General features: G+C 39.1%; 1 protein-coding gene across 7 annotated transcripts in view; it reads right to left on the bottom strand.

Moving 5' to 3' along the window:
* TJP2 (tight junction protein 2) overlaps nt 1-24,586 on the bottom strand; it is a 103,935-nt gene that overhangs the window by 2,132 nt on the left and 77,217 nt on the right. For 6 of the 7 annotated variants that reach the window (XM_089490412.1, XM_089490371.1, XM_089490388.1 and 3 more), the window contains 18 exons: nt 23,886-24,462; nt 22,911-23,014; nt 22,625-22,778; nt 21,048-21,159; nt 20,835-20,968; nt 19,726-19,792; nt 16,056-16,206; nt 14,143-14,251; nt 11,959-12,169; nt 10,495-10,682; nt 6,554-6,649; nt 5,509-5,588; nt 5,164-5,374; nt 3,480-3,580; nt 2,884-3,096; nt 1,744-1,854; nt 1,114-1,437; nt 440-525 (listed from right to left, as the gene is read on the bottom strand). In XM_089490412.1, coding sequence (XP_089346538.1) covers nt 440-525; nt 1,114-1,437; nt 1,744-1,854; nt 2,884-3,096; nt 3,480-3,580; nt 5,164-5,374; nt 5,509-5,588; nt 6,554-6,649; nt 10,495-10,682; nt 11,959-12,169; nt 14,143-14,251; nt 16,056-16,206; nt 19,726-19,792; nt 20,835-20,968; nt 21,048-21,159; nt 22,625-22,778; nt 22,911-23,014; nt 23,886-24,462 — 3,029 coding nt within the window. The remainder of the gene's footprint in view (nt 1-439; nt 526-1,113; nt 1,438-1,743; nt 1,855-2,883; nt 3,097-3,479; nt 3,581-5,163; nt 5,375-5,508; nt 5,589-6,553; nt 6,650-10,494; nt 10,683-11,958; nt 12,170-14,142; nt 14,252-16,055; nt 16,207-19,725; nt 19,793-20,834; nt 20,969-21,047; nt 21,160-22,624; nt 22,779-22,910; nt 23,015-23,885; nt 24,463-24,586) is intronic. The other variant, XM_089490381.1, reaches the window with a different exon arrangement.

Raw genomic sequence — 24,586 nt, 5'->3', positions numbered from 1 at the left:
CAGGAAGCCTTTGGTTGACTGAAAACAGAGGAACTGGAGATTATAGGCAGGAATATTAGCAGCAACAAGAGATGGGAAACAGGATGCACTAAAGCATTAAAATAAGGGCATGGAGTTTGTGCTAACTACAGATAGGACTGAAAACCAGATATTTGAGGAAGAGCATCATGCATCAATACGATATGAGAAAGGAGGAATACTAGAAATGAGAAATATTAATTTACGCAGTAGTTAAAGCAAATATTTTCAGTAGAGCTCTACCAGCTTTTAAACTCTTGGAAAATACATTCTATCAAATTACTTTTGGACCATATATATCTCTTTTTAAAGGCAAATTTTGTAGTAGATTAATTCAGTGGTGACTTAACTTTGTGTCTTTGTTCATGGCCAACTGCCCCTTCTACATTAACAAGAGCATGCACAAATGAATTTATTTTACCTGACAGTTTGGGACCAATTCTGCTCTGGTTTCTGTGTTTTGATTGGGACAGCATAAATGTCTGGGTGTCTTTGAGCTATTTCTACCTATAAAAAGAAAATATGTGAACATTAGATCCTTTCTCAAGACCCTCTCAAATTACAAATGGGTGGCTGACGCCAATGATATTTCCCATAGTGAGATGCTAACAAATAACTATTTCTGCACATTACAGAGAGTCACAGTATTCAAAAACATGCAGAGCAGCAAAGTACAAAACCATTAATGCACTACTGCTAACAATAAAACAAATAAATATTTCAATGGAGAAAGATTAAAACTATGGGATATTTCTTTGTGTGTCCCTGAAGATGTATGGCTTGGATACAGAATAGCTTTTCCACTAAGGATGATGAAGTGGAGGCTGCTTTTGTTGATTTCTCTTTTCTTCTGCAGTTCCAACACTACTCCCACATGTTTTAGGAGGGCATTCTACATTTTCAGGGCAGAAAAAGGGAAATTATCCCCCTCAAACCCCATGTCTTTTCCCATTTACTTTAACAAAACTCTGCTCACAAGATTTTTAAACTAAATTTTAAATGCATTGATAATTCAAAGGTAATATAAAGTTCTCAATATTTTTAAATTGAAAAAAAAACCTAGCTACACAATATGGTTTTTTTTTTCTTCTATACCCTGGCATTTTGTGCTTCTTGCAATTCTTGCATTCTCTGGAGTCTTGCCTTATGGTCCATTTTCTCAAATATTTTAACTTTTCCCAGGACAGATTTCGGTGTGTTCTCCTCTTCGTCTACACCCTCCTCTGTTTTCTCCTCTAATTCTGATGGCTGAGAGGATTTTAATATAGGACGTCCAAAAGTAGGTTTGATGGCTATAGGTGGAGGAGCTGCTTTAGCTGATATTCCAGATACTTCTGTGCTAAGACCACTAGGGCTGTTTGTTCTGGGTTCATAAGTCTTAGGGACATCATATGGATCTTCTTTGCTTGGCTGTTTACCCTTTAATATAAAAAGAAAAATATGTTAACATTTATATAAAAACAGAAGATTCAGTCTGGAAATGTTCATCAACAGCAAATTGATTAATATGGTTTGTAAATCCTGTCCTACATTGGTGTTTTAACTAAGGAGGCACAGATGGATAAGACACAGCTAAACATCTCCTTAGGCTCAGAATGAAAAACTGAAGATGGGAAATGGAGCAGAGAAAACTGAAAGACAATGGATGTGTAACATGCTCTTAGAAAACTGATGAAACAGTATCAGTTCCAACAATTAACAGTAGTCCCTTTGCTCTATCATTACCTTGGGAGGTTCAGGCTTGAATGCTGGAGGTGGACTGGGATCTCTCAGAACTTCCCTGCTACCAGCTCTTCTCATTTGATTTCTTGGTTCAGGGCTGGGTCTCCTTAGACTCTAAGGACAAGTAATAAACAATTATACATACATTCACATAATTCTCGACTCATGTTACAGCTTTGCAATGCCTTATCACCACCACCAAAAAAGTTTATGGACCTGTTCTCCTACTCAGTTTAATTCAAAAGTTTTGCCAATTGTACTGTTCTGCAAATTCTCTTTCACTCTTCACCCTTGTTCATCACATAGTTTTTGCAATGTTTGTTACAGCAGTCTGCTCACACAGGGCTCTGTATAAAACCAACTGCATAAGTCTGGGTTATTTTAAGGCAATAGTATGCATGTTTGAAGCTCACTTGTCACCATTTTAGACTGAAGCAATTTTAAATAATCCGTATTAAATTGTTCTACAACAGTGCCTCAGAGTAGGGCGAGCTGCCTCTCTGCACTGATGCTGCACAGCCTGAACTGGAATGTCTCTCATTTTATCTGCAGTTAATATGAAGTAGGAAAGTTTTCCCTTTTGTGGATGATACAAAATCGTGTCCTGCTCACTAATGTAAACAAATTATACCAATGCCTTGAAATGGTACTAATTTTTCCTAAAGCATCAGTTTTACTGTCATTGGCTCACATTCTATGCTCCACAAGCAAACTTAGACTGAATGCAAAGGAAAGAGCAGAGGCAGTAGCCAAGTATCCAACAGCAAGGAAAAGAGGCAACATCCAGTGGCAGTGGTGACAGGCTGCTTTCATGCTGCCCATTCTTTGAACGTCTATAGGGGAGGCAAGGAATCATCATAGCTAAAGCTTTGGGAGGAAATGCCTGAAAGTCTTCTGTGTGACAAGGCAAGTGATTTTCCAAGCCACACCTCCCAGATGTCAGGATTCTTAGGCGAACCTGCCATAAAATGGTATTGCTGACTTTCTTTTCTTCTCTTACTGTATGCTATCTTATTATTATTGAAAACAATGGTAATATTGGTTTTGTGCTTTTTGTTGCTTTTGATTATGGTTATGTTCAAGTAGTACCATAGTGACTATTTTGAGAGAAACAAACAACTTGCTTCATTCTGAACTTCTCACCTCTTCATGTTGCACAGGTTCAGAAGACCGACTAATAGAAGACACTCTGGGCTCATAGGATGGCTCATCTAACTCATTGTCTGTGTATGTCCCACCTTCTCCATCAGTATCCTCCATGTCACTGATCAATCGGCTGTCACAGCTCAGATAGTCAGCACCCATTGCTGTTAAGTATGACATACGATCCTCAATGTCATCATCCATTCCTTCCAGCTGAAAAGGGGATTTTGAGAAGTTATACTTTCCTTGTCACATCCACATTCACATTAGATAATATCATAAGAAAAAGAAGCTTCAATATGTAGGAATGCAAGTGTCATAAAAATAATTAGGGAGAGTAAAAAAATACACTGTGATATATTTTTGTTCTGTTTTGATTCCCAATCACAATTTTCCACCCAATATTTTGTTTTGTTTTTTGGGTATGTAACCAATGATCTATAACAAATGTTGAATAAAACTGAAGGATTTCTACATTGGCTTAGTAGAAAGATTTTCTGCACATATAATGGAAAATCCCTTTGTGCACAATGACAATCTCCTTCCATAGAAAAGTTTCTGTCCATACTGTGGTCCATATGTGTGTGACCACATACCTTTCCTTCTGAAACCCATACTGCTTCACTCTGCTGTTGCTGAATAGTTTCTTTGAGGCTCCCATACCAGCTATCGTTGGCTGAATTTAGATCAATTGTAGCTGCAGAGATTAAAAGAATTAATTATTTGATGTGGTTGTAACATGACTATCATTAAGTTTCAATGCATCCCTTCTAATTATTTCAACAGAATAAGGACACGTTTGCCCTAGTGTTAAGGTACCTGAGTACCATAACCCAGCCATCTTTGGTTAAGACACTTAAAGTTAGCATTTACAAGTATAACATAATAGGGCACACTCAATCAGTGTAAAGAATTAAGAAATTAGTAATTTTCAGTGATATATTGTGGAAGTATTTTTTATGTGTGCTTTTGGCAATAAAGTTTCTGTACCTTGTTAATGATTTCACCTAAAACATCATCCCCATAAACAGATGACAGGCCAATTTTTCCTCAGGCTTGGGTCCAGGTTATTTGAAAGATCTCATCTCCCTTCATAAACCCATCAGAATGTTAAAATAATCCAGAGAGAATAATCTCTGTCCCATCACCTTTTGAGGCTCATTTGGTAGGAACAAGGGAAAGGGCCCTCTCAGTGTCTGTTCCCTACCTAGAAAGGCTAGGATGGACCCATCCCTACTCTGCTTTCTCTGACAGGAAAACATTTTTGTGCCATCAGAATTTTTCTAACTAATGAGGGTTGGGCTATTAAATGCTATGTAATTCAGATGCCAAGGGTCGTACATAGTTTTTGATACATTTTAATAGTTTTAATGTGTAATGTTAACTTTTTAATTTTTAAAATGGTTTTTAAATACATTTTTTTAAAAAATGATGTTTTTTAAAATGCTTTTGAAGTGTTTTTAATTTGTACTGTTTTAAATTTGTTATCAGCCTCAAATTCCTTGAGGAGAAAGGTAGGATATAAAAAAATAATAGATAGATAGATAAATAAATTCTTTTGTTGTTAACCATCTTCGTGTTGATCCTATCTCATGTCAGCCCAGCAGATGACACATCTCCAAGACTCCCTATCCTGCTTAGGTCCTATAAATTCATACCTATGAATTCACTACTATTTTAATACTACAGGCTAGGGTGCAACATTTTATGATCTGTACTCAAATTTGGGGGGGGGGGCACCTTTTTTCTGACCACAACTCTCAGACTCAGCCAGCTGGCCGGTGAATCCTGGGAACTATAGTCGAAAAAGCAGTGCAAACTCTAGGCTGCCTTCACATTGTCTGCACTTGGTTCATTCATTAGGTACTGTGACCAACCTTCTGAAAAAACTTGGCTGTATACTCTGCTATCTGCTAGCAACAAGGAGTAACTGTTCCCATCAATTATTTCACTGCCTTTTAAAATTATTTGTGGCAGGCAATACCTACTTTCAACATTAAACTAAAGCTTCCTGCATACAAACAAAGAAGGAATGAAAGGGCTTGCAGGGGAGTAGGTGACCAGGAAATTTCAAATGCATGATTCACACAATAGATTCAAAGCATAATTCCTACTCAACCCAAAATTTATTTCAGTATGATTTAGAAGGAAGAAACATTTGACTGTACTCATCTTTGCTCAGGAAAGTGATGAGAATTTTCTCAAGGAGTCATATAAAATTCACTCTACACTTATACATGTTTCCATAGAAAACAAAAAAAGAGACATATTTTCACATACCCGTAAAAAGATGTGGACAAGTCTTTTTCAATTTATTTGCTTGGTCATAAAGCTTCCGTGAGCTCTTGTTGGATGTGGGAAGTAGCCTTTGCCGCATGATTTTCACACCCTGTCTGCTGTCTGGGTTGAAGAACACTACAATTGGAAACCACTGTGTGTAGTTTAACAAATCCACAGCTTTGGGTGTCACATCCAATAAAGCATGTTTGTCCTGTTGTAGTTTAAAACAAGAGAAAATACAGAGGTTATGCTTATGAAGAATTAAATACACAAACCACCATTATCACTTTCTCCAGATTGCCTTAATTTTATCCAAAAGCAAAAGGAACAGTAGAAAATATGTACCTGTTCAATAATTTGCCTCACAGTATTTAAACGCACCACACCAGTGGACTTCTCTGAACCAGCATCTTTAGGTTCTGTTTCTGGAAGAGTAATTGGTATATGTCATAATTTGTCCAATAGTTTTTTTAAAACTAAATAACATTGAGAGAGACTTCACGTAGTCCAAGTACAACTGCTTAGAGCAGTGGTTCCCAACCTGTTGGTCGGGACCCCTTTGGGGGTCGAATGACCCTTTCATGGGGGTCGCCTAAGACCATTGGAAAACACCTATTTAATTACAGTTATGAAGTAGCAATGAAAATAATTTCATGGGTTTGGGTCACCACAACATGAGGAACTGTATTAAAGGGTCACGGCATTAGGAAGGTTGGGAACCACTGGCTTAGAGGCTAATCTAACAAGAATGTCTTACTCCTTGGCAGCACTTCTTTGTCAGTTTACAATGGTCAGTGAGCTTCCAGACCCAAAGTGCTGTTATTTACCTGAAAGATCCTAAATACGTATGTGGATCTTCATATATTATAGGACTGCACCTAGTGCTCATGAGAGCTGTAGTCCAACAACTGGAGGACTACATTTTGCCTATACCTATCATAAATATTTTAGGTTTTGCTTACCTTAATAGCACTACCTGCACATGTTTCTTACAGATCTTAGAGTATATGTAAGGTAAAAAGCCCAGCTTGTTTGCTCACTGATAAAACTATGCAGGGAAGCCCAAAAGGGAGTTCCATTTGAGTGGCAGACCCACAGTTGTACAACTACCTTCCACTTAACATTTCCTTGGCCTCTTCAGTACTAAGCACTTAAAAGGTACCTTTTTATCAGATTATTTCCTTAAGTGAACTTCTGTGAACTAAATCAGTTGTTGACATGTGTCCGTTTAGCTAGGTACTTTATGATTACATATTCTACCTAATATTCTGTTGCTTCTGTTTTTTGCATTGTCACATTGTGAGGGCTCCATCTTAAAAAGGCAAGCAATAAAATAAGCTGAAATAAAATAAATTAATCAAACCTAAGCAAGAAGCACCAAATGACTTACTGGCAGCTTGATAAAAGTCAGGTAGCTCATTGCACAACTTCTCCATTGCTATGTCTGCTATGGGACCAAAAATCACCACAGGCCTCCTAAAGCCAGCTGCAAGCAGAAAGTTAAAAAAAATGGTTGTGATCAAAAGTGAAAGGCATTCATTTAAGAGTGCACACCCGCTAAATGGGAAAAATCCAACATTTCACAAGGAGAAGCCAACTACCAAATGGAACATTCCTCATTCACCTCCCCTTGAAGTTTTTCCAGAGGATAGCTTCACAACTAACCTTTGGAGCTCTTTGGTGGGCTTTAGAACACTGGAGGACTTAATTGATTAACACCAAGCATATATAAGCTACATACATTTAAAAAAAACTGGTCATCTTAAAGGCAAATGTTTCCGACGAGAACTGACAACAAGAATTAACAAGCAATATCTGACATATAATAAAAATAAAAGTGTATGACCATTCCACTCAGCTTGACTCCCAAAAAATCATCTATTATTTTAACAAATATTCTCCCACTAATCTGTTCTCATGCTTAAAAAAAAAGTCTACATCTCAGTCCAACTACTGCTTCAGGTTGTTTGCATTCCTTTGTAAAATTATGAAGCATGCCTTAAATGTTACTTTAAAATAGGGGAATTTTTAGTCTACAGGACCCCACTTTGCAGCATATAGGGCTGTGTTTGTGACCCCCAGAGACCCCAGGATCACAGAAAATATTCAAAACATTTTTGCCCTAAAATCATCCCAAATGCCTTCTAGGAGGTGTGGAGGAATTTTTGTCATGTTTTCCCCACCCCAGGCCATTTCAGGCCCATGAGAAACCATTTTTAAAAGGAAGAAAACAGGAAGTGACTTCTCTAAAATGGCCCAGGGGCCCTAAAAACCTGACGAAAAAACCTTTGAGTGCTAAAGTAGTCCCTTCCCTCCCACAGTTACCCACTCCTACTTTAAAATAGCATGCCAGCAGCACCTTTGAATAGTTCAAGATGTATTTGCTTCACTTTGGGACTTGTTCAGCCAACTCAATTTCTAGCCAGGTAATCTTTAGTTTATTAATAAGAGGGCATGCTGCTAACAGACCAGGTGAAGAAATCTGCCCCAAAGGTTGTAGTCTCTCAGGAAATGAAGCTAAGGGATAGATTTGGTGAATGGCAGGACCAAAGCAGGTTGAGCCACCCTGTGGTCTTGTCTATTGTAACACCATTCTCCATATCCCATTTACATAGCCAACCATATATACACGCACGATATTGAAAGCCAACAAGGCATTTCAACAAAGAGTTCATCAGAAAAATATGAAGGAGCAGAAAGGAGGAGGCAGCAGAGAAGAGAAGGAGGAGGAAGAAAGAAGGGGAAGAGCAGCAGAAGTAGGGGAAAGAGAAGGAAGTAAGGGAGGAAGAAGGAAGAAGAGGGAAAGCGGAGGAGGGAAGGAAGAGGAGGAGGTTGAGCCGGGGAAGAGGATGGAGAAGGAAGAGGAAAAGGAGGAAGAGCAGCGGTGGCAGAGCGAGTGGGGGGAGAAAGAGAAGGGGGAACGAAGAGGAAAAACAGAGGCAGAGGTGGGGGGAGGAGGAAAAAAAGAAGAGGGAGGAGGAAGATGATGTGCTGAGGCGGCGGCAGCAGGGGAGGAGAGGAGGAGGAGGAGGAGGAAGGGGGCAGTGGCAGTGATGGAGGGGTAATAGGAGGATGAGAAAGAAGGAGGCAGCAGGGAAGAGGAGGAGAAGAAAGAAAGAAAGAAAGAAAGAAAGAAAGAAAGAAAGGGAAGAGCAGCAGAGGCAGGGGAAAGAATTGGAGAAAGAGGAAGGAAGAAGAGGAAAGCGGCTGTGGAGGCGGGTGGAAGAGGAGGAGAAGGAGCTGGGGAAGAGGATGAAAAGGAAGAGGAAGAGCAGTGGCAGCAGAGCAATTAAGAGGAGAAAGAGAAGAAGGAAGGAAGAGGAACAGCAGAGGCAGATGCAGGTGGAAGGAGGAGGGCAGAGAGAAGAAGAGGGATGAGGAAGACGAGGAAGTGCAAATCACTTGATTTGATTGCTGAATGAAGGGATAAGCCTGATTTGTTTGGGGGCGGGGGCGGTTTTACATTAGATGTGAAAAGCGTTGGAATCAGCAAAAGGACTGGAATGGTTCTCTGCTATGTTCCATCTGCAGCATAATTTATCATCAATTTATCATCAATAAAACTTATGCTAAGGTAGTAATGTGTGTCAGTGTTCAGCACTGGCAGAACTCTTGAGGAGGTCTGGAACTATTCCCAGTTCAAGAATAATTCAGGGACTGTTTCTGTGGGGAGAATTCAAAAAAATCCCTTCCCTGCCAACTTTCATGCCTGTGTTGCTCAACTAAATAGGCAAACAGCTGAGTGACAGGGGTTCTAATCTTTAGAATGTAAGCACAGCAACAAACTACACTTAAAAGAAACCCTTACATTTTGGCCACCACAGATTGAGAACATGGAGAACAAAGTAGTTTAAACAAGGAGAGCATCTTGTTCTGAAGAGTATTTGCTACATATGTCTGCAAATGAGCCCCTCTGATTTTGAAGGCTGCTTCACACAATACAGTTTTAATGGAAAAACAAAATAGAGAACCAGCCTGTGTACTCATTACAATGTCTGAAGTGTTTATATATCTTTTTTCAGAATTCATATTAGGTTTAAAGTATGTAAACTAATTTATTTAATTTTTGGCTAATAACTGCCCAAAGACATTCGCCCTGATCTTAACACCATGGGGGTTGAAAATGTTGGCAAAACAGGCAGAATGTTAATAAGGAAGGTTAATCTCATGTATCTCAATAACTGTCTCTTGTGTTGCTACTGCAGAAGGAAACAAGTGCAAAAGAGCAGGAATGAGAGAGAGAGGAATGCACTGAGCACATGGTAAGACCACTGGGGTGGATGATGAAGGAGCAGAAACACAAAAAAGGATTGAAAGAGACGAGGGAGCATGGAGAACTTACATAGGATAGGACACAGGATGGAAAATAGAGGTTGGGAGCCAGACAATGACATTCTGACCATTGAATCTGGGATGACAATAGAAATAAAGGTCCAAGTCAGAAACATTAAAGAGAAACAGAGACAAGAAGAAAGAAGCCCCAGGGAAAACAAGGTGTGGGAAGAGAAAAGCCAAAAGAAGCCAAGATACCAAGGAGCTTGTGCTGCAGCCAGGCATCCTGCAAGAGAGACTCAGATTTTTTTCCTTTCATAAACTCTTTGCTAATTACATTGATGTGGGGTTGAAGAGGGTAAAAACAGGGGAAAGGAGCAGGCTTATGTCATAATAATAGCATTTTAAAAGGATCCAACAACAAAACATATCATTGTGGGCTATACTGTCAATGAGTCCTGTGCCACTCTTTCAAATTCTATGGCTTCTTTAAAAAGCAATGACTAACATAATGATCTGCATAATGATTTGAAACAGTAGTTCCCAAACTATAGTCCTCCAGATGTTGCGGACTTCAGCTCTCAGAATTCTTGATTGTTGGCCAAGCTTGCTGGAGTTTCTGGGAACTGAAGTCCAAAACACTGAAGGACCAAAGTTTGGGAATCACTGATTTAAAAATGTCTCATACTAATGTTAAAACAAGCAGGTTCATTTCTGAAACTCACCTACAAATAACAAAATCAATTAGACATTTAATTTCTAACATTCCAAGCTCTGGTCTTTTTTCCTTCCACTTCTCAGATATTTACAAGGATATTGGTTAATGAAAAAAATACACTTCTAAACAAATACAATGACTCATATAAACAACTGAGATGTCTTTAGACAGACCAAAGCATCTTCATAGCCAGAGACAGATTTTAACACTTGCTTGTAGCCTAAAGCCAAACCTGATTGGCCAGACTTTATCTAAATTGCTTAGGGAAAGACCAGCAGAACTTGTCATCTACAAAAATGCAAAAATCAGTTAGCAGTTTTTATAGGCTGTCATTCACTCACCCTCCCGGAGCATAACACGCTCATAGGCTGGAAATTTAGTGCTCACAGATGCAATTGCTGTCAAATCTTCACGGCTTTTCTTTAAATTTTTCTTCATTCCAGATCGCTGGCCACGCAATCGCCAGAAGTCTGCCCTGTCACTTGAGCCATCCCTCTGAGCATTCTGAACACTGGCCATCTGTTCAGCCCTAAAAGAGACCAAAGTTTGCCCATTTCCAAAAGGCTGTAAAATATATGCATGTGCAGGGGTAGAAAGGCAGCCAACTGACACATTTTTAAAAGAGAGACTGACAGAGGCTTAAAGGAGGCCAAACTCTGACTCTTCTTTTGTGTTTGATAGGCTATGTGCAATGCTAACCCAGCTCTGCTGCTGAGCCCCATAGTATTTTCTTGTCAGAGTCTTATCCAACTATAACAATAGCAGAGGGCAACCATAACATGAATAATTTCCATTTTATTGTATGAACTATAATTAAATTTCTTCCATTATTTCTGGGGCTCTATTGTACTCTTCTGAGTATAATCTTCTGCAGTTCAAGCTCAACAGAAGTTAAAAACCTTGGAGAGAGAGAAAGATTAAAGACCAGAAACACCTTCCACATTAAAGCAATGCCTGAAACAATTAAATGTCTACCATTAGAATTAGTGGTGTATAAGTGGGTTTGGTGGGAAGTGTAAGTGGAGCTAATGGCAAGGATCCAGGTGGGAGTGGGGGACAACTACACAGTTGCTATTCAGATAGGGAGTAGCTTCCATCAGAATAGAGGACTGCCGTAGCCCTCTCCATATACAAGTCACCCCATTTCAGCCTGAGCTAACTCACAGGACTCCTATGACAATCGAAGAAAAGGGGAGGTAAGAGCCACATACAGCACCTACAGTTCACTGGAGCAAAGGCAGAGATAGATGAATTCACAGACAGATAAATATCATACTGAAATGGACAGCAGAGCTAGATTACCAGATCCAGCCTCTGACACTACAAATTTTTCCTGTCCCCAATATCTATGTGTCAGAGAAAACATTTGAGCTGAAGAAGCCCATCCACTCATGTTTGCAGGTCCCACGGAAGAACATACAGAGATGTCTATACATGTAGCCTTACCCAGCTCTGACATCCATACTCCAAATGTGAATACCAGGAGTGGGACCAGCAAAATTGCCCCATTGCAACTTTCAACCCTGCCTTCATAAAGTGGGCTATTGTCCCTAAATGTTGGATTGCCACAGGGATAAAATGCAACCACTCATTTATACAGGACTCAATAAAAGGGGTACAGCTACTGGGGTGGAGTCCAAAGGGCTCCAACTTTTTGGTGAGCCAAGCAATCAAAAATTTGTCCTGCATGCTTTGACCTGGATACTCTATCTGACCTGGGTCAAACAGAACTACAATATAATTCTGAGTCAGAGAGGGAGAGAGACATGTCCAAGGTAAAATTAAATTCAGATAGAGTAACATACCTGCTTTTATTCGGAATCAGGCCCTTTTCCAATTCACTCTCAATTCTCACAGCTAGCCAGTGTCCCAGTTTTCCATCATATAATGTATCAACCACTCTGAAGACTTCTCCTCTGGTGAAGGCTAAGCTCTGTGGTGTTTCCTTTTCACACTCAAAATGAGTCCTTATGAAGAAAGAATCACCTCTACCGCAAGCCATTATGTCTCTGTAAACTGGATGAAAGGTCAAGCAGGGGAGAGGGGAGAGAAAGACCACATGTAATTCAATTATTTTTAACAAATGTCAGGGTTAGTGGAACATTTCCAAAGAGACAGCAAAGGGCCAGTGTCATGCAGTGGTTTGGGCACTGGACTCAGATTGAAATCCCAACTCAGCTATGGAAATGCACTGGGTGACCTTGGGCAAATCACACTATCTCAGCCTACAGAAAGGCAACAGCAAATTTTGCAAACAAATCTTGCCAAGGAAACCCTATGATAGGTTTACATTAGGATTGCCCTAAACTGGAAATGATTTGAAAGCACACAACAAGAACTAAGCCATGCTGCAGTCATCTACTGCAGCTAACACAGTGAATTTTAAATAGCAATTCCATGTTCCAAGATTCTGCTAACATTTATAGTTCCAAGACTTTGCCAGCATTTACCATTATAGCTATAGCTTTTTGACTGAAGAGCAGGGTATAGATAAATATTATTATTATTATTATTATTATTATTATTATTATTATTATACAATACTTACACCTACTTCTTAGTTATTTTTGGAAAAATCTGAATGCTATGATATACTGGCCTATGGGACAAAACAGAAATTTCTGTCATCCATCTTCTCACAACAGAGCATGAAGGACATTATAAGCTGATACTTCAGCTATGTGATATTCCATTTCTGCCATTTAAGGAAGACAACTATCTCATAACTATTAGAGTATAACCAAACAGTTCTAGTTACACTACAAAAGGAGTGGACATTATCCCTCATTAAGTTGCAGTCATAATGCAACTGAACTAAATCCCTGTTGTTTGGGAAATAAATTAATTATATTAATGACAAATTATTTGTAACTATTTGTTTCCAAGTTCTTGGCCTGTTAAAACCTTAAAAAAAACATTATTGTCTCATGAGCTTTTCTGGACAATAAGCCCTTCCATCTAATACAGTGGGTCCTTGGTATCTGCTGGGTTTTGGTTCCAGCCCCACCCGCCTCAGAAACCAAAATCTGTGGATGATTAAGTCCGCTTAAACACAATGGATAGTAAAATAGTGTCCTTTATATATATAACAGAAAAATCAAAGGTTTGCCTTTTGGAATTTATAATTTTTAAAAATATTTTCAAGACATGGATGCTTGAATCCATGGATAAAGAATCCGTGGACATGAAGGGCCAACTATACATATAGTGTTATCTGGAATTTTAGGTATACAGCAACATGAATGGGAAAGTAAAAGGAAATAAATGCAGAAAATGCTGAGGGTGACAATAGATAATTATTTTCATTAAAAGCTGGGGGGCATTCCTTAGAAGTCACCTGAAGTAGATTAATAAATCTCTCTTTCATGGCCACCAAGCAGAATTGCAAGGATTACAGCTATGCAAATCTTTTAATTGTGTGACAGAAAGTATAAGGTGATCTGATAATGATCATGGCCTTTCCCCCTTTTTGGATCATTCTTTACATTCAGTCAACCCCACAAAGGTTCCTTCTGAGTTGACATGGAATTATTCCTGTTTAAAAAGCAATATATATTTTTATTGAATAAATGTTTTTGCTGGATAACTGTGTAAAACTGTAAATATGACAAAAACTAGGCTTTGTTCATTAGCAACTATTTACAGAATGAGAAATTTTAAGATGTTTTTGCTTATCATCCAAGTTGAGAACAGAGAAAGTTGCATCTTGTCATGAGGAGCAAAAGGGAAGTTTAACATTACCAAGTGTTATTAAGAAATTGCTGTATGGAATGAAAAAATGAACAACCACCCAATTATTTTAAAATCTGGATGGCACCCATAGTCTTATATTATTAGTGATATACGATTTCAAGAATACTGTAAAACTCTCTAGAAGCAAACACAGCAAATACATAGGGCTTATTTGTTTACATAAAAGAAGGAAGCGTATTATGTAAATGACTGCATCCAGAAAAATTATTTTTGTAAATTGTATGTCAGGTACCTACCATCATATCTGCTTTGGGCCAGAATTGTCACAATATCACCTCTGGGAATTTCCAACAGGTATAGCACAGCATCTTCTCGAACAATACCTCTGAAGTCTTGAGTGTTTACCTGGTACAAAATTACAGATTTAGAGAGATAATTCAGACTGTCAAAGGGGAATCTCATGTTTTTAACAAAGGCTTTTAACAAAAGCTGCAAGATAATAGCTTAAACTAGCAAGCTGATAGATCAAGCATATGATCAAACATTTATTTGCATTAGCCACAAGCCATTGCAATAGAAATATGAGTTATATAAAGTTATGAGTTAAAAATTTACAATGTTCATAAACCATTATAATTAAACAAAGTGCATATAATATACAGTAGGAAAAAACTAACAAATAGTATACCTTTCAATGTGTCAGCTGAGTAACTGGTTTTAGTTATCAAGCTTTACACATTTAAATGAACTGTGTATGTGTTACTTTACTGAAATTAGGAAATGGCCAGACTCTGCCTCCAAATGGCTAATCACAAATCATTTTCGTAACAGCAAAGCATAACCAACTTCAACCACCATCCTTTCCCTAAAAATAAGGTCTTGCCTGTTAACTGAACCTGAAGGCCTCAGCTTTGGATTACAGATGCAGGAAAGGGTTTAGAATAGACCCAGAGGCTACAAGGAGTAAAGGGGGAGACTCTGGATGCTTGGGAAGTGGGAGGGCCCAATGTACAGAAAGAAAACTACTCCTAGGAAAAGGAGTACTGTATTAGATAAATGGTAAATCCAGTCATTTACAAGAACAAGGACTAAAGGGGGAGACTGGGTGAAAGGGAGGCCAGAAAGGAAATTAGCTCTCCAAAAATCTTTCAAAATTTGATTCAGAGCCACAGCAGCCTGTAAAGAGCTATCAAACAGTATCTAAAACTTATTAAAAGCAAAAGATGGAGAAACAACCACAATGGGGGCTGGGGAAAATTATTTGGAAATGAGAAACTGCTTTTGGGGTAATGTGTTGCTTACAACTTCCTGGTGCCATTCTAAACCTATTTAGGTACACTCTTATACTGTTTTGCTTGTTAAGAACAAGGGGGAGGCTAAGAAGCCCTGGTGCTTGTGTTCTCTTAGGAATTCTAGTGCATTTTGCTAAGAAGACTCTTGCATTCTTACACCTCAATGAAGGAGCTTTTCTCTTTTCACATTTGAAACTCATGTATGTCTCCAGGGCACCTATGTCCTACTTTACAGGCAGTTGCTAAAGCCGCTCTTTGTCCCACTGAATTCAGCAGGATTATGCACAGATTTAAAAAGGGTGCTGGATTTCCTAACTTGAGCAGACTACTTTTTTTGGAACTTTAAGATTTCAAAAACTGATGGTAGATAACGGAGGTGGATAACTGGAACATACAACTAGGTCATTCATCCTTCCTCCTTTTGTTATTCCAACTGAATTGTAGAGATAGTATCAGAAACTATCATAATCTCATATTGCTTCAGCCATTGATTTTAATGAGGACCCAATGAAAAAAACCCTTTTAATAGTTCTCAACAGAGCTTGGACCACATTATTTAAAAAATTACTGTTACGTTGTTTAAAATGACTTGCTGCTGTGACTCATTTTATAATTTTTAGTTACTTCCTAAACTGTTTAAAGTACCAAAATGGCTCCAAACATCCCCTCCTTTAATAGTAACAAGTAAATGTTATAACCTTTACAAAAAATTAAGGCCATTAGAAGCCATTCAGTTTTCACTTTTTTAAAAATAAAATATCCTTGTGCCCTTATTATTTCCAAAGTTAAAGTGTTACTTGTGGTGTATTGCCTTCACGCTCTGGTTTTTAATCTTGAAATAAAGCAACTTCTCCACCAAACTGTATTTTAAAAAAGCCCAGTTGTTTGATGTTGCAGAAAGTCTTCTGCATGCATACCTTAAGAATCTGATCCCCCTCTTGAAGACCTTCCTGCTCGGCTGAGGTGCCTTCTTGAATACCAGCAACAAATATTCCTACGTCATTCCCACCAGCCAGCCGGATACCCACACTGTCGCCCTTCTTGAATTTCACCATCTTTGTACCAGGGCTTGGAAGAGAAAATTATGCTGGGTTTAAGAATGAATACAACGTCATTAAGTAGATGACATTTCTATAATATGTTCCACGAGGGAAAGCACTAACTTTAGCATGGAGATAATTACAAGATAATTACAAGCAAATTACTCTATCGCCAGCATTCTGTTATGATATACACAGCCCTAAGTCCAACATATGCCTGTTTATGTCTTATTTTGGTCAGTGTGGAGGTTGGTATTCTCCTCTTCCCTCCACAGCAATGAAAACCTTCGACTCCAGACTCACCATTTAATTGCTGCAGCCTCCTCCCACAGCTATTCAGTGACTAGTGGAGAGCAGTGGGGATTGCAGAAGTGGCTGGCTATGTTCCCACAGTCAGATGCGGAATAATTATATCATCTGCTGAGACTGCAGAGAAACCTAACAGATCTCAGCGACTGTCGTCATCAGACTGTTTCTGGATAAGGGGACGTGGTCAACACATAGAAGAAAAGCCAGATGCTCCTCCAATTCCCCCCTCAAGGTTGGGGTGGAGAGCTGCAGGAACTGAATGGTGAGTCTGGGGCGTAGAAGAGATGTAGTCTGGATCTGTTTGCAGAACATTTGGGCTACGCTCTGCCATGCCTATGTGTGAAACTATCCCATATACACCCATGCATCCACCCATCCTCATAGGCACCATTTTTTCTCACACAGATACAACACAGAAAACAGAAAGAAGGCCAAGCATACAAAATCATGGACAGCTAGAGAGGAAGAGGAGGAAAATACCCCAATCACAAAAGAGAGAGTAGCAATGAGGCAAACAAACAAACAAACAAACAAACAAACAAAAAGTAGATGGATAGAGCTGTCTAAGAAACCTTACAATGATCATAGTTGATGGATGGGAACATGGTTGATGGATGGGAGGCTGCAGGCTTGACTATAAATCTCCATGAGCTTGGAGTTCCATGATCTCACTATAGGAGGAGGTGCAATTCTCTCCAGAACAGGTTGAAGGCCACTTAGCTGAACAGATAAACCACCCAGTAACAGACCCTCAGGTTATCTAGACTGGCCTTCAGGCACTCCACTATTATGCTCAGGCACTTACTCACACCACTCACTGCTTCAACATGGATTATATAAATGGAGGGAGAACTACGGGGTGGAACAGACCATCCCTGAGAAAGCCACACTGGGGCTGCAACAACTGCACGTTGTAGCCCCAATCCTTCTTTTTGCCAGCCCAAAAAGAAGCAGTAAATTTCACTGGCAAAAAGCTGGCTTTTCCTGCCCCACTGCAGCTTTACAGCACTCCTGCAGCATGCAAATGTCACGCTGTCAGAGCAGCCCAAATCTGGCCCAGTGTGAAACCAGCTTCTAGGCATCTTGGGGGGGCATGTGTTGTCTGCATGCCACGCCCCCAAGCTGGTTGGAAGCCGGCTTTATTGGCTGGTGTGTTTCGCTCCTATGTTTCAGCCACCTACTGAATGGTCTCTCACACTTTTCATGTAGATTAAGATGCATGGGCCACATACAACCCCCGTGGCCACTTTGTTCCACCCTCAGCAAATCACAAAAAACAGGGGCAACATTTCCATCTCTCTACTTCCAGCTCATCTCAGGAAATGTTTTTTAACTGCAGAAGTAAAATGGAAATTGGCTTCAGGTTTACCTCTAGCTAAAAAGGGTCCTCTCCTGGACCTGAAACAGCTCTGAGAAAGTAAAAGCCATTACAAACTCCCTTATTTTCCAACCCCCCCCCCAAAGTTTTAAACAATTTCAGGGTGTGTGTGACTTTCCAAGATCCCATGGGGGACAATGAGGCCCCCTAACTGCCCCTAGTTGTTCATTCAGCATATCCTTGCACACAAACTCACGATCTGCCACAGGGGCCCTCCATTGTCCCACCAGTGGGAGCAATATATTATAAGGGGGCATGGGAGATGGCCTTCTATGCTCTGATACACTGGGAGTTCCAATTGGTGCTGATCTTGTTTTCTTTCAGACAACAAATCAAGGCATGACATTTTGTTAAAGCTTTTTGTGGCCCAATTTACTTTCAAATGTACATGATTTTAAATGTTCTAAACTTTTATGTTTAACCTGTTAACTTGTTAAATAAGCTTTTGGTAATAATAATAATTTATATGCTACCTCTACCCATAGAATTGAGGCGGCTTACAACATCAGGTAAAACACAGTATAAAATACAACATACAATTAAAATACATCCCACTAATTCCCCCCCCCCCCTTAAATTGTTCTGTTTAAATTATTGTATTGATTTAAACCTAGAATTGTTTTACATTGTTTATACTATATTGTTTTATTTCTCACTACCATGAAATCCCATGATAAAAGGTAGGAGGATATAAAATCTTAGATAGACAGAATCTCCTATCAAATTTGCACTGGAGTAGAGCAAAAATCTTCCAAATCACCTTCTGAAGTTTACTGTCAAAGCACAGCAGGAACACTATCTCCAGCATGCAACTCAGCTAGTCAAAAGGTAAAGTATCAAAAGCTGCTGAGAAGTCCCAGAGAATCAGCAGGGTTACACTACACTGTCTCTCTCTCCTAGCAATGGTCATTATATGCATCCAAAGCAGTTTCTGTTCGAAATCAAAGCCTAAAGCCCAACTGAAATAGATTGGGGAAAAAAACCAGTTTCATCCAACAGTAACTGGAGTTGTCCAGACACCACCTTCTTAAGCACTTTTAATGAGAGCTAGTGTATTCCATCAAATGCCTTTAGGCAGTCATGTATGCCATAGGTGGGCAATCTGTTACCATCCAGTTATTGTTGGAGGACTGATGGGAATCAAGGCTGATAAACATCTGAAGTGTCATATGTTGAGCATTCCTGGTGTACTTGGATCCAGAACTATAAAGGAAAAGGCTAGAATGAGAACAAATAGTACATATGATTCAATAGCTAACACTGTGGTTGCCTGATGGAAAGAAAGCAGGTCTATAATTGAAATAGTTTCCAGCTACTTGTAAACACATTCTTTCTAACCTATCTTCCCCACAATCTTGTATTCACAACCTTGATAACTTGGTGGAATTTGACACTGTAAACTGGCCACTTTGCTCACAACCAATAGTTATCTGCATTTTCAGTTCTAAAAAGACTATCACAATAGCCAACTGCCATCTTAATACTGCCTTTTCTGCTAACCACAATTAAAAATGAAAACATCACCAAAGTCCTGTATGCTTTGCTCCTCAACCTTATGTGTGTAAACCTTCTTCCTTATTACAGCTAACTAGTTTGTTTACACCAGCATTTTCATTAACTGTGTTTAGTAACAAACTACAATTTCCTCGTAATCATGATAACTGGCATTTGCAAATTGTACTGTATAGTGTTACATCTTCCCTATGCCTCGATGGATACAGTATTTTGAGGAAAGCATTTCAACAAATTTGGTTTTAAATTATGTATTTAGTAAAAGCTTTCTGTTGATTATTACTTAGAACAGTGCAGTTTTTAAAAAGTGTGTAAGTTAACAGGTGAAGGTAAGTTAAAAACCCATACCCATATATTGCTACATCTTCAGGACTCGGCTGAAGGAATGTTCTTGGGGCTGCTTTTGGTTGAGTAACTGTATGTATTAAAAACATACACATAAAATCATATCAATGGCTTCTGTTTTACTTTTAAACAACATAAAAGACAGTAGAGACAAGAAATAGCATTAGGATAAGACCACCTACACCCAAAGGGTAGTCCAGGTTGGCACTATTACACCCTAAGCCTAAACCTTTTTACTTAAAAATATTTCCCATTTATTTTAGAGAGTAAATATGCTTAAAACTGCATTTTCTATGCAGTCATCACTACAGTATTCACTACTCAAAAGTGCTTGACTTAGGAAAGCTATAATTTTGTTATCCAAACATGTCATTCCTAAGGTAGGATTCCTTTTCCATTTGTGGCCATTTCCAGAGCAATAGTCATGTCAGTCTATTTCAGAAACAACAAAAATATTTCAGTGTCTTAACACTAAGTTTATAAAGGTATAAGATTAGAGCCTAGATACTATGCTTCCACTCAATTATCTGGACATTAATCAGATCTCAAAGGCCATTTGATAAATCTGACCATTGTAATAGAATGCATTGTCTCTTAAATGTCTGATATATCTTACCACAATTATTTTTTTCCTAATAAGAGGGTGAAAGATTCTTCTTTATTACTTTTACAGTATTTATTTAATAAAATCATTTTGCTCTAGTTTTTTTCTTTAATCCCTCAAGCGCCAGTGTGTAAAAATCCATCACTATTCTTTGGCTGCCTCCAATCTTTTGATTTATTTTCATTTTGAAAACCTAAAAATGATCAAAGATCATCATCTCTTAAAATGATAACTTGAAAGATAATTTGGCATGCATTTGCCAAGTCAAAGTAAATGACTTGCTTTGACAGTGAAAGCTCTGTCTCCAATCAAGGACAGTAGCTTAAGGGGATGATTCTTAATGCGTAGATTAAGATAATTAGTATGGTGGTCTGAAGCTTTAGTGATGAAAAGCACTTTTTGAAACTCATCCTATTAATCAAGGATCAAATTTGTAATTATATGAACAGAAAGAGAATTGTTCTTCTTACTGAAACTGAGGGTCTGTCAGAGGAAAGCAACTACTGACCTGGAGGATCATCTTGATACTTCAGTTCACTCTTTGCCTCTGGAATCAGAGTAGCCGTGACATCACCAGTTGACCTGAAAGGGGTAGGCATGGCTCCCATTTTGGACAGTCTATTGGATGTGTCTTCTTTTGTACTGAAAGAAAATCTGTCAAGTTCAGTTAAAGCTAAAAGGTTAAAAACACAGTTAATTGTAAAATGAACATACATCCTACCTCGGCTTTTCCTTTAGTCTTTCATTGGAAGAATGGGAATCCAAATCAGAATGATGCAGCCTTCTGTCATCCTGAGGAGAGCAAGACCGGTTTGATTCTATTTCTGAAATATCTGTTGAAAGAACATTGCATAAGGTTCAGGCCGGCAAACCATTTGTCAGTCATTTTAATGTATGCTGACATCTATTTGCACAATAAGGCCTAAAACTAATTGTTCCTCCCAACTAGAGTAGATGTTTTGAATCAATGGGATTTATGTAAGTGTTTACTTATAACACAGGAATTGATTTAATGGGTCCACTGCTGCTGGGACTAGCAACTGGATTCAGTTATGTTCCCCTCTGTCCTTTAATCATGACAGCTTTGACAAAAACAAGAATGCTATCTGAGATTACATACAGCTGATATTGGGGTTTGTTTCCCATCAGAAACAGAAATAATACCTGCCATTGCTTGGCTTGCAAAATGACATGCAAATGAGGCATGCGACCACAGTTAGGGCAGAGATCTCTGCTTTTCCTGTAAGGATAAGAGCTTGGAAGAGTTACTTTGTTTGGACTACAACACCCAAATCCAGTGGTCATGCTGGCTGGTGATTCTCAAAAGAGTTGTAGTCGAAAAAACTGCCACCTTTCCAAGCTCTGGGAAGGGCACCACTCAACACAATCCATTCAAATCAATTTGTTCTGAGAGAAATATGGTATTACACAACCAAAAAAATAACAGTCCAGCCATATAAACACATTACTTCTGGGTGGGCCAGAAGATGTTGATACAAGAAATATCCCTCTTTGTGATGATGGCTTCTTTGAAATATTTGTTGTCATGGTCAAGCAGGGATCTGAACTCTCGTCTTCAGAGTTGTAGTCCAATGCTCAAACCACTACACCTTGCTGAAACATACATACACACATGGATGGGGACTGTTTCAACCCGTATACAAAGGTGAAAAGATAGCAGGGTAGAAATGGGAGGAGGCACCAAAGACAGCTCAAATAGTGGAGGGAAAAGCCAAGGTAGGAGTGCAAAGACCCATTTGTATTCTTTTCTCATTTCCAAAGATTCATTTCCAGTTTCAAGATAAGAGTAGAAAGAACAGCTTTTCATTTATAAAGTTTATGAAACTTGGAATGTCATGTCTGATGTTGTTTAATGGCTGCTTGAACCATGAATAGGCATATTTTTTTAATCACTTCAAATATAGTAGCACAGGAAAATTGGCATGGATGAAGTAGTGTTTAATGGGCAGGCGGTATATGCTCAGAGGTGATCTGCTTTCCATGCAGCCTACAAGTTATGGAAACATCAGTATAGGTAAATCAATTAAATGGGAAAGAACAAACCTGGTATAAAAAGCACATTCTATAGCTGATATTTGGCTCATACTGGCTTTGGCTCAGGACCTCTAAAGATTCTGGAAATCTCTGCCACAAAGCACATGAATTTCACACTTTGCAAGTTTTGTTTTCTACTTATCTAAATGTATATTTTCCCACTCCATTGTAAAAACAGACAGTTCATTGCTCCTTTGACAAAACTATATAGAAAACTGAATACCTTCTCCTTTAACCTCTCACCTTCTATTTCTGACTCGCTGTCATGCATGGAAGGAATGTTAATCAGGGTTTGTTTTCTGTCCCTCATGACAACCAACTGGAGTTTTCCTCTTGATTTTTCGATCAGTTTTCTGGCATCAGATAATGACAAATTTTCTGTCACTGTACCATTGATCTGGATGTGTAAGGTAAACATATTTACTTGTAAATAGCTTCAAAATGGTTTGTCAGTGTCAAAAGTGTCCATTTGGAATCTACATTTTTCCACCATTGGAAGAAATTAAGGGCCTATCATGCAAGAACATACTTTGAGAATGATGTCCCCTTCATGCAAATTGCCATCTTTTGTTGCCAATCCAGTACTGGTCATTTCTTTGATGAAAATCTGACTTCCAAGACGGAGACCGTATTCTGAAAATGAAAAATTGGTATAGATCATCAATGTAATTTTGTTTTTGCTTGCAATCCTCTATTCCTCCCAAGTGACTGACAACCTAATATTGACCATAAATGTACTGACCCACAAAGTAAAAACATACTCCTTCAATCAAACTTGGCTGCCTGCCTGGGAATTAAAAAACAGGGTGTTGTCATGCACCTGGAAACTCACCATACATACGTGGCATGTTATGTTTGGCTTGCTGGGCTACAGGTTATGTGGGCCTAATCTAGTACATGATACCTTGTGAGCTTCTAATGCTGCATTGTCTCCAGACTACATGTTATTTTGTTATTCTGTCTCCAGACTGAGAGAACCTGACAGACCAGATGGAGACAGAACAACAAAATAACAGAAAAGTACTCAAAGCTCATCCAGTTCAACGTCCTGACAATGCTAAATAATAATAATAATAATAATAATATGACCTCTCTCACTGGTGTCCATCATGCCTCTGCTTAAAAGCATTCATCATAATTTTCAGACTGTCGCTCTGTCAAACAGCTTGTACCACCAAGAAGTCCTTCCTAATAATTAGTGAATTCTCCCTTTTTATAATTGGCTCTAATGGTTTGAAACAAGACAAAATAAACCTGCTTATCATCTATGTGCCAGCTCTTCAACTATTTGAAGATGGCTTTCACGTTACTAAATCATCTCTTCTCTAAACTAAACATATTCAGCTCCTACAGCTGTTTCTGTTTCTCCATGTAAACAACTGCATGTGGGAATGGTTTGAACATGAGGCAGGGCACAGCTGTGTGATGCTGATAAGGACAGGAAATAATAAGCAAATGGAAACATTCATGTCAACCTATCCAGCAGAACTCATTGCACACTTGCCTTCATTTGATCTGTTTTTGGTGAGGAGAACATTAACTGGCCCATTTGGTTCCTGCAGTGGTCCATACTCATAGTGGCGCTGCAATTCAGGTGAAGAACTGCGGGAATTAAGCCTGTCTCTGCTACCGCTCTTTGCTTCCTTCTCATATGGAGGGTCAGGACGAGATCGCCAGTCATAATCTCTTGGTAGGCTCCTACCACCACCATAACCATGATCATACACATCATCTCGGTCAACACTTCTGCCTCTGCTTCGGGGTCTTTGGTATTCCCGGTCCAAAGTTCTCTCTCTATCCATGCTCCGTCCCCGACTTTGATCCCGACTATAGCTGCGCTCTCTGCTGTAGTTGCGTCCCCTATCTGGACCAACTCTGTATCCCCTGTCAAGGCTATCCCCCCAGCTCTGGCTGCGGCCTCCATTTCCATTCCGCCAGCTCCTTTCACTATAGCCACTCCTTGCACTTCTACCATCCAGCTCTGCACGATCATCCATGACATCAAAGGCTCTATAATCATAATCAAGAGAGGGGCTTCTTGGTACGGCTGGAACTTGAACTTTACATGGTCTCTTCACCACCTATTTGCAGGATGTAAGAAAAATTTTTGCAATTATAATGTTATCTTCATCTTTAAAAATCCATCACCACAAAGCTAAATTTAGGTGCAATGCTGCAGAGGACTCAGCCATGTGGGTGTTCCTT

Source organism: Sceloporus occidentalis, unplaced genomic scaffold (assembly GCF_023333645.1).
Source record: "Sceloporus occidentalis isolate IW3139 unplaced genomic scaffold, rSceOcc1.0.p SCAF_1, whole genome shotgun sequence".
Lineage (NCBI taxonomy): Eukaryota > Metazoa > Chordata > Lepidosauria > Squamata > Phrynosomatidae > Sceloporus > Sceloporus occidentalis.
The sequence above is the reverse complement of the archived record's forward strand: the minus strand, read 5'-3'. Positions and strand labels throughout refer to the sequence as shown.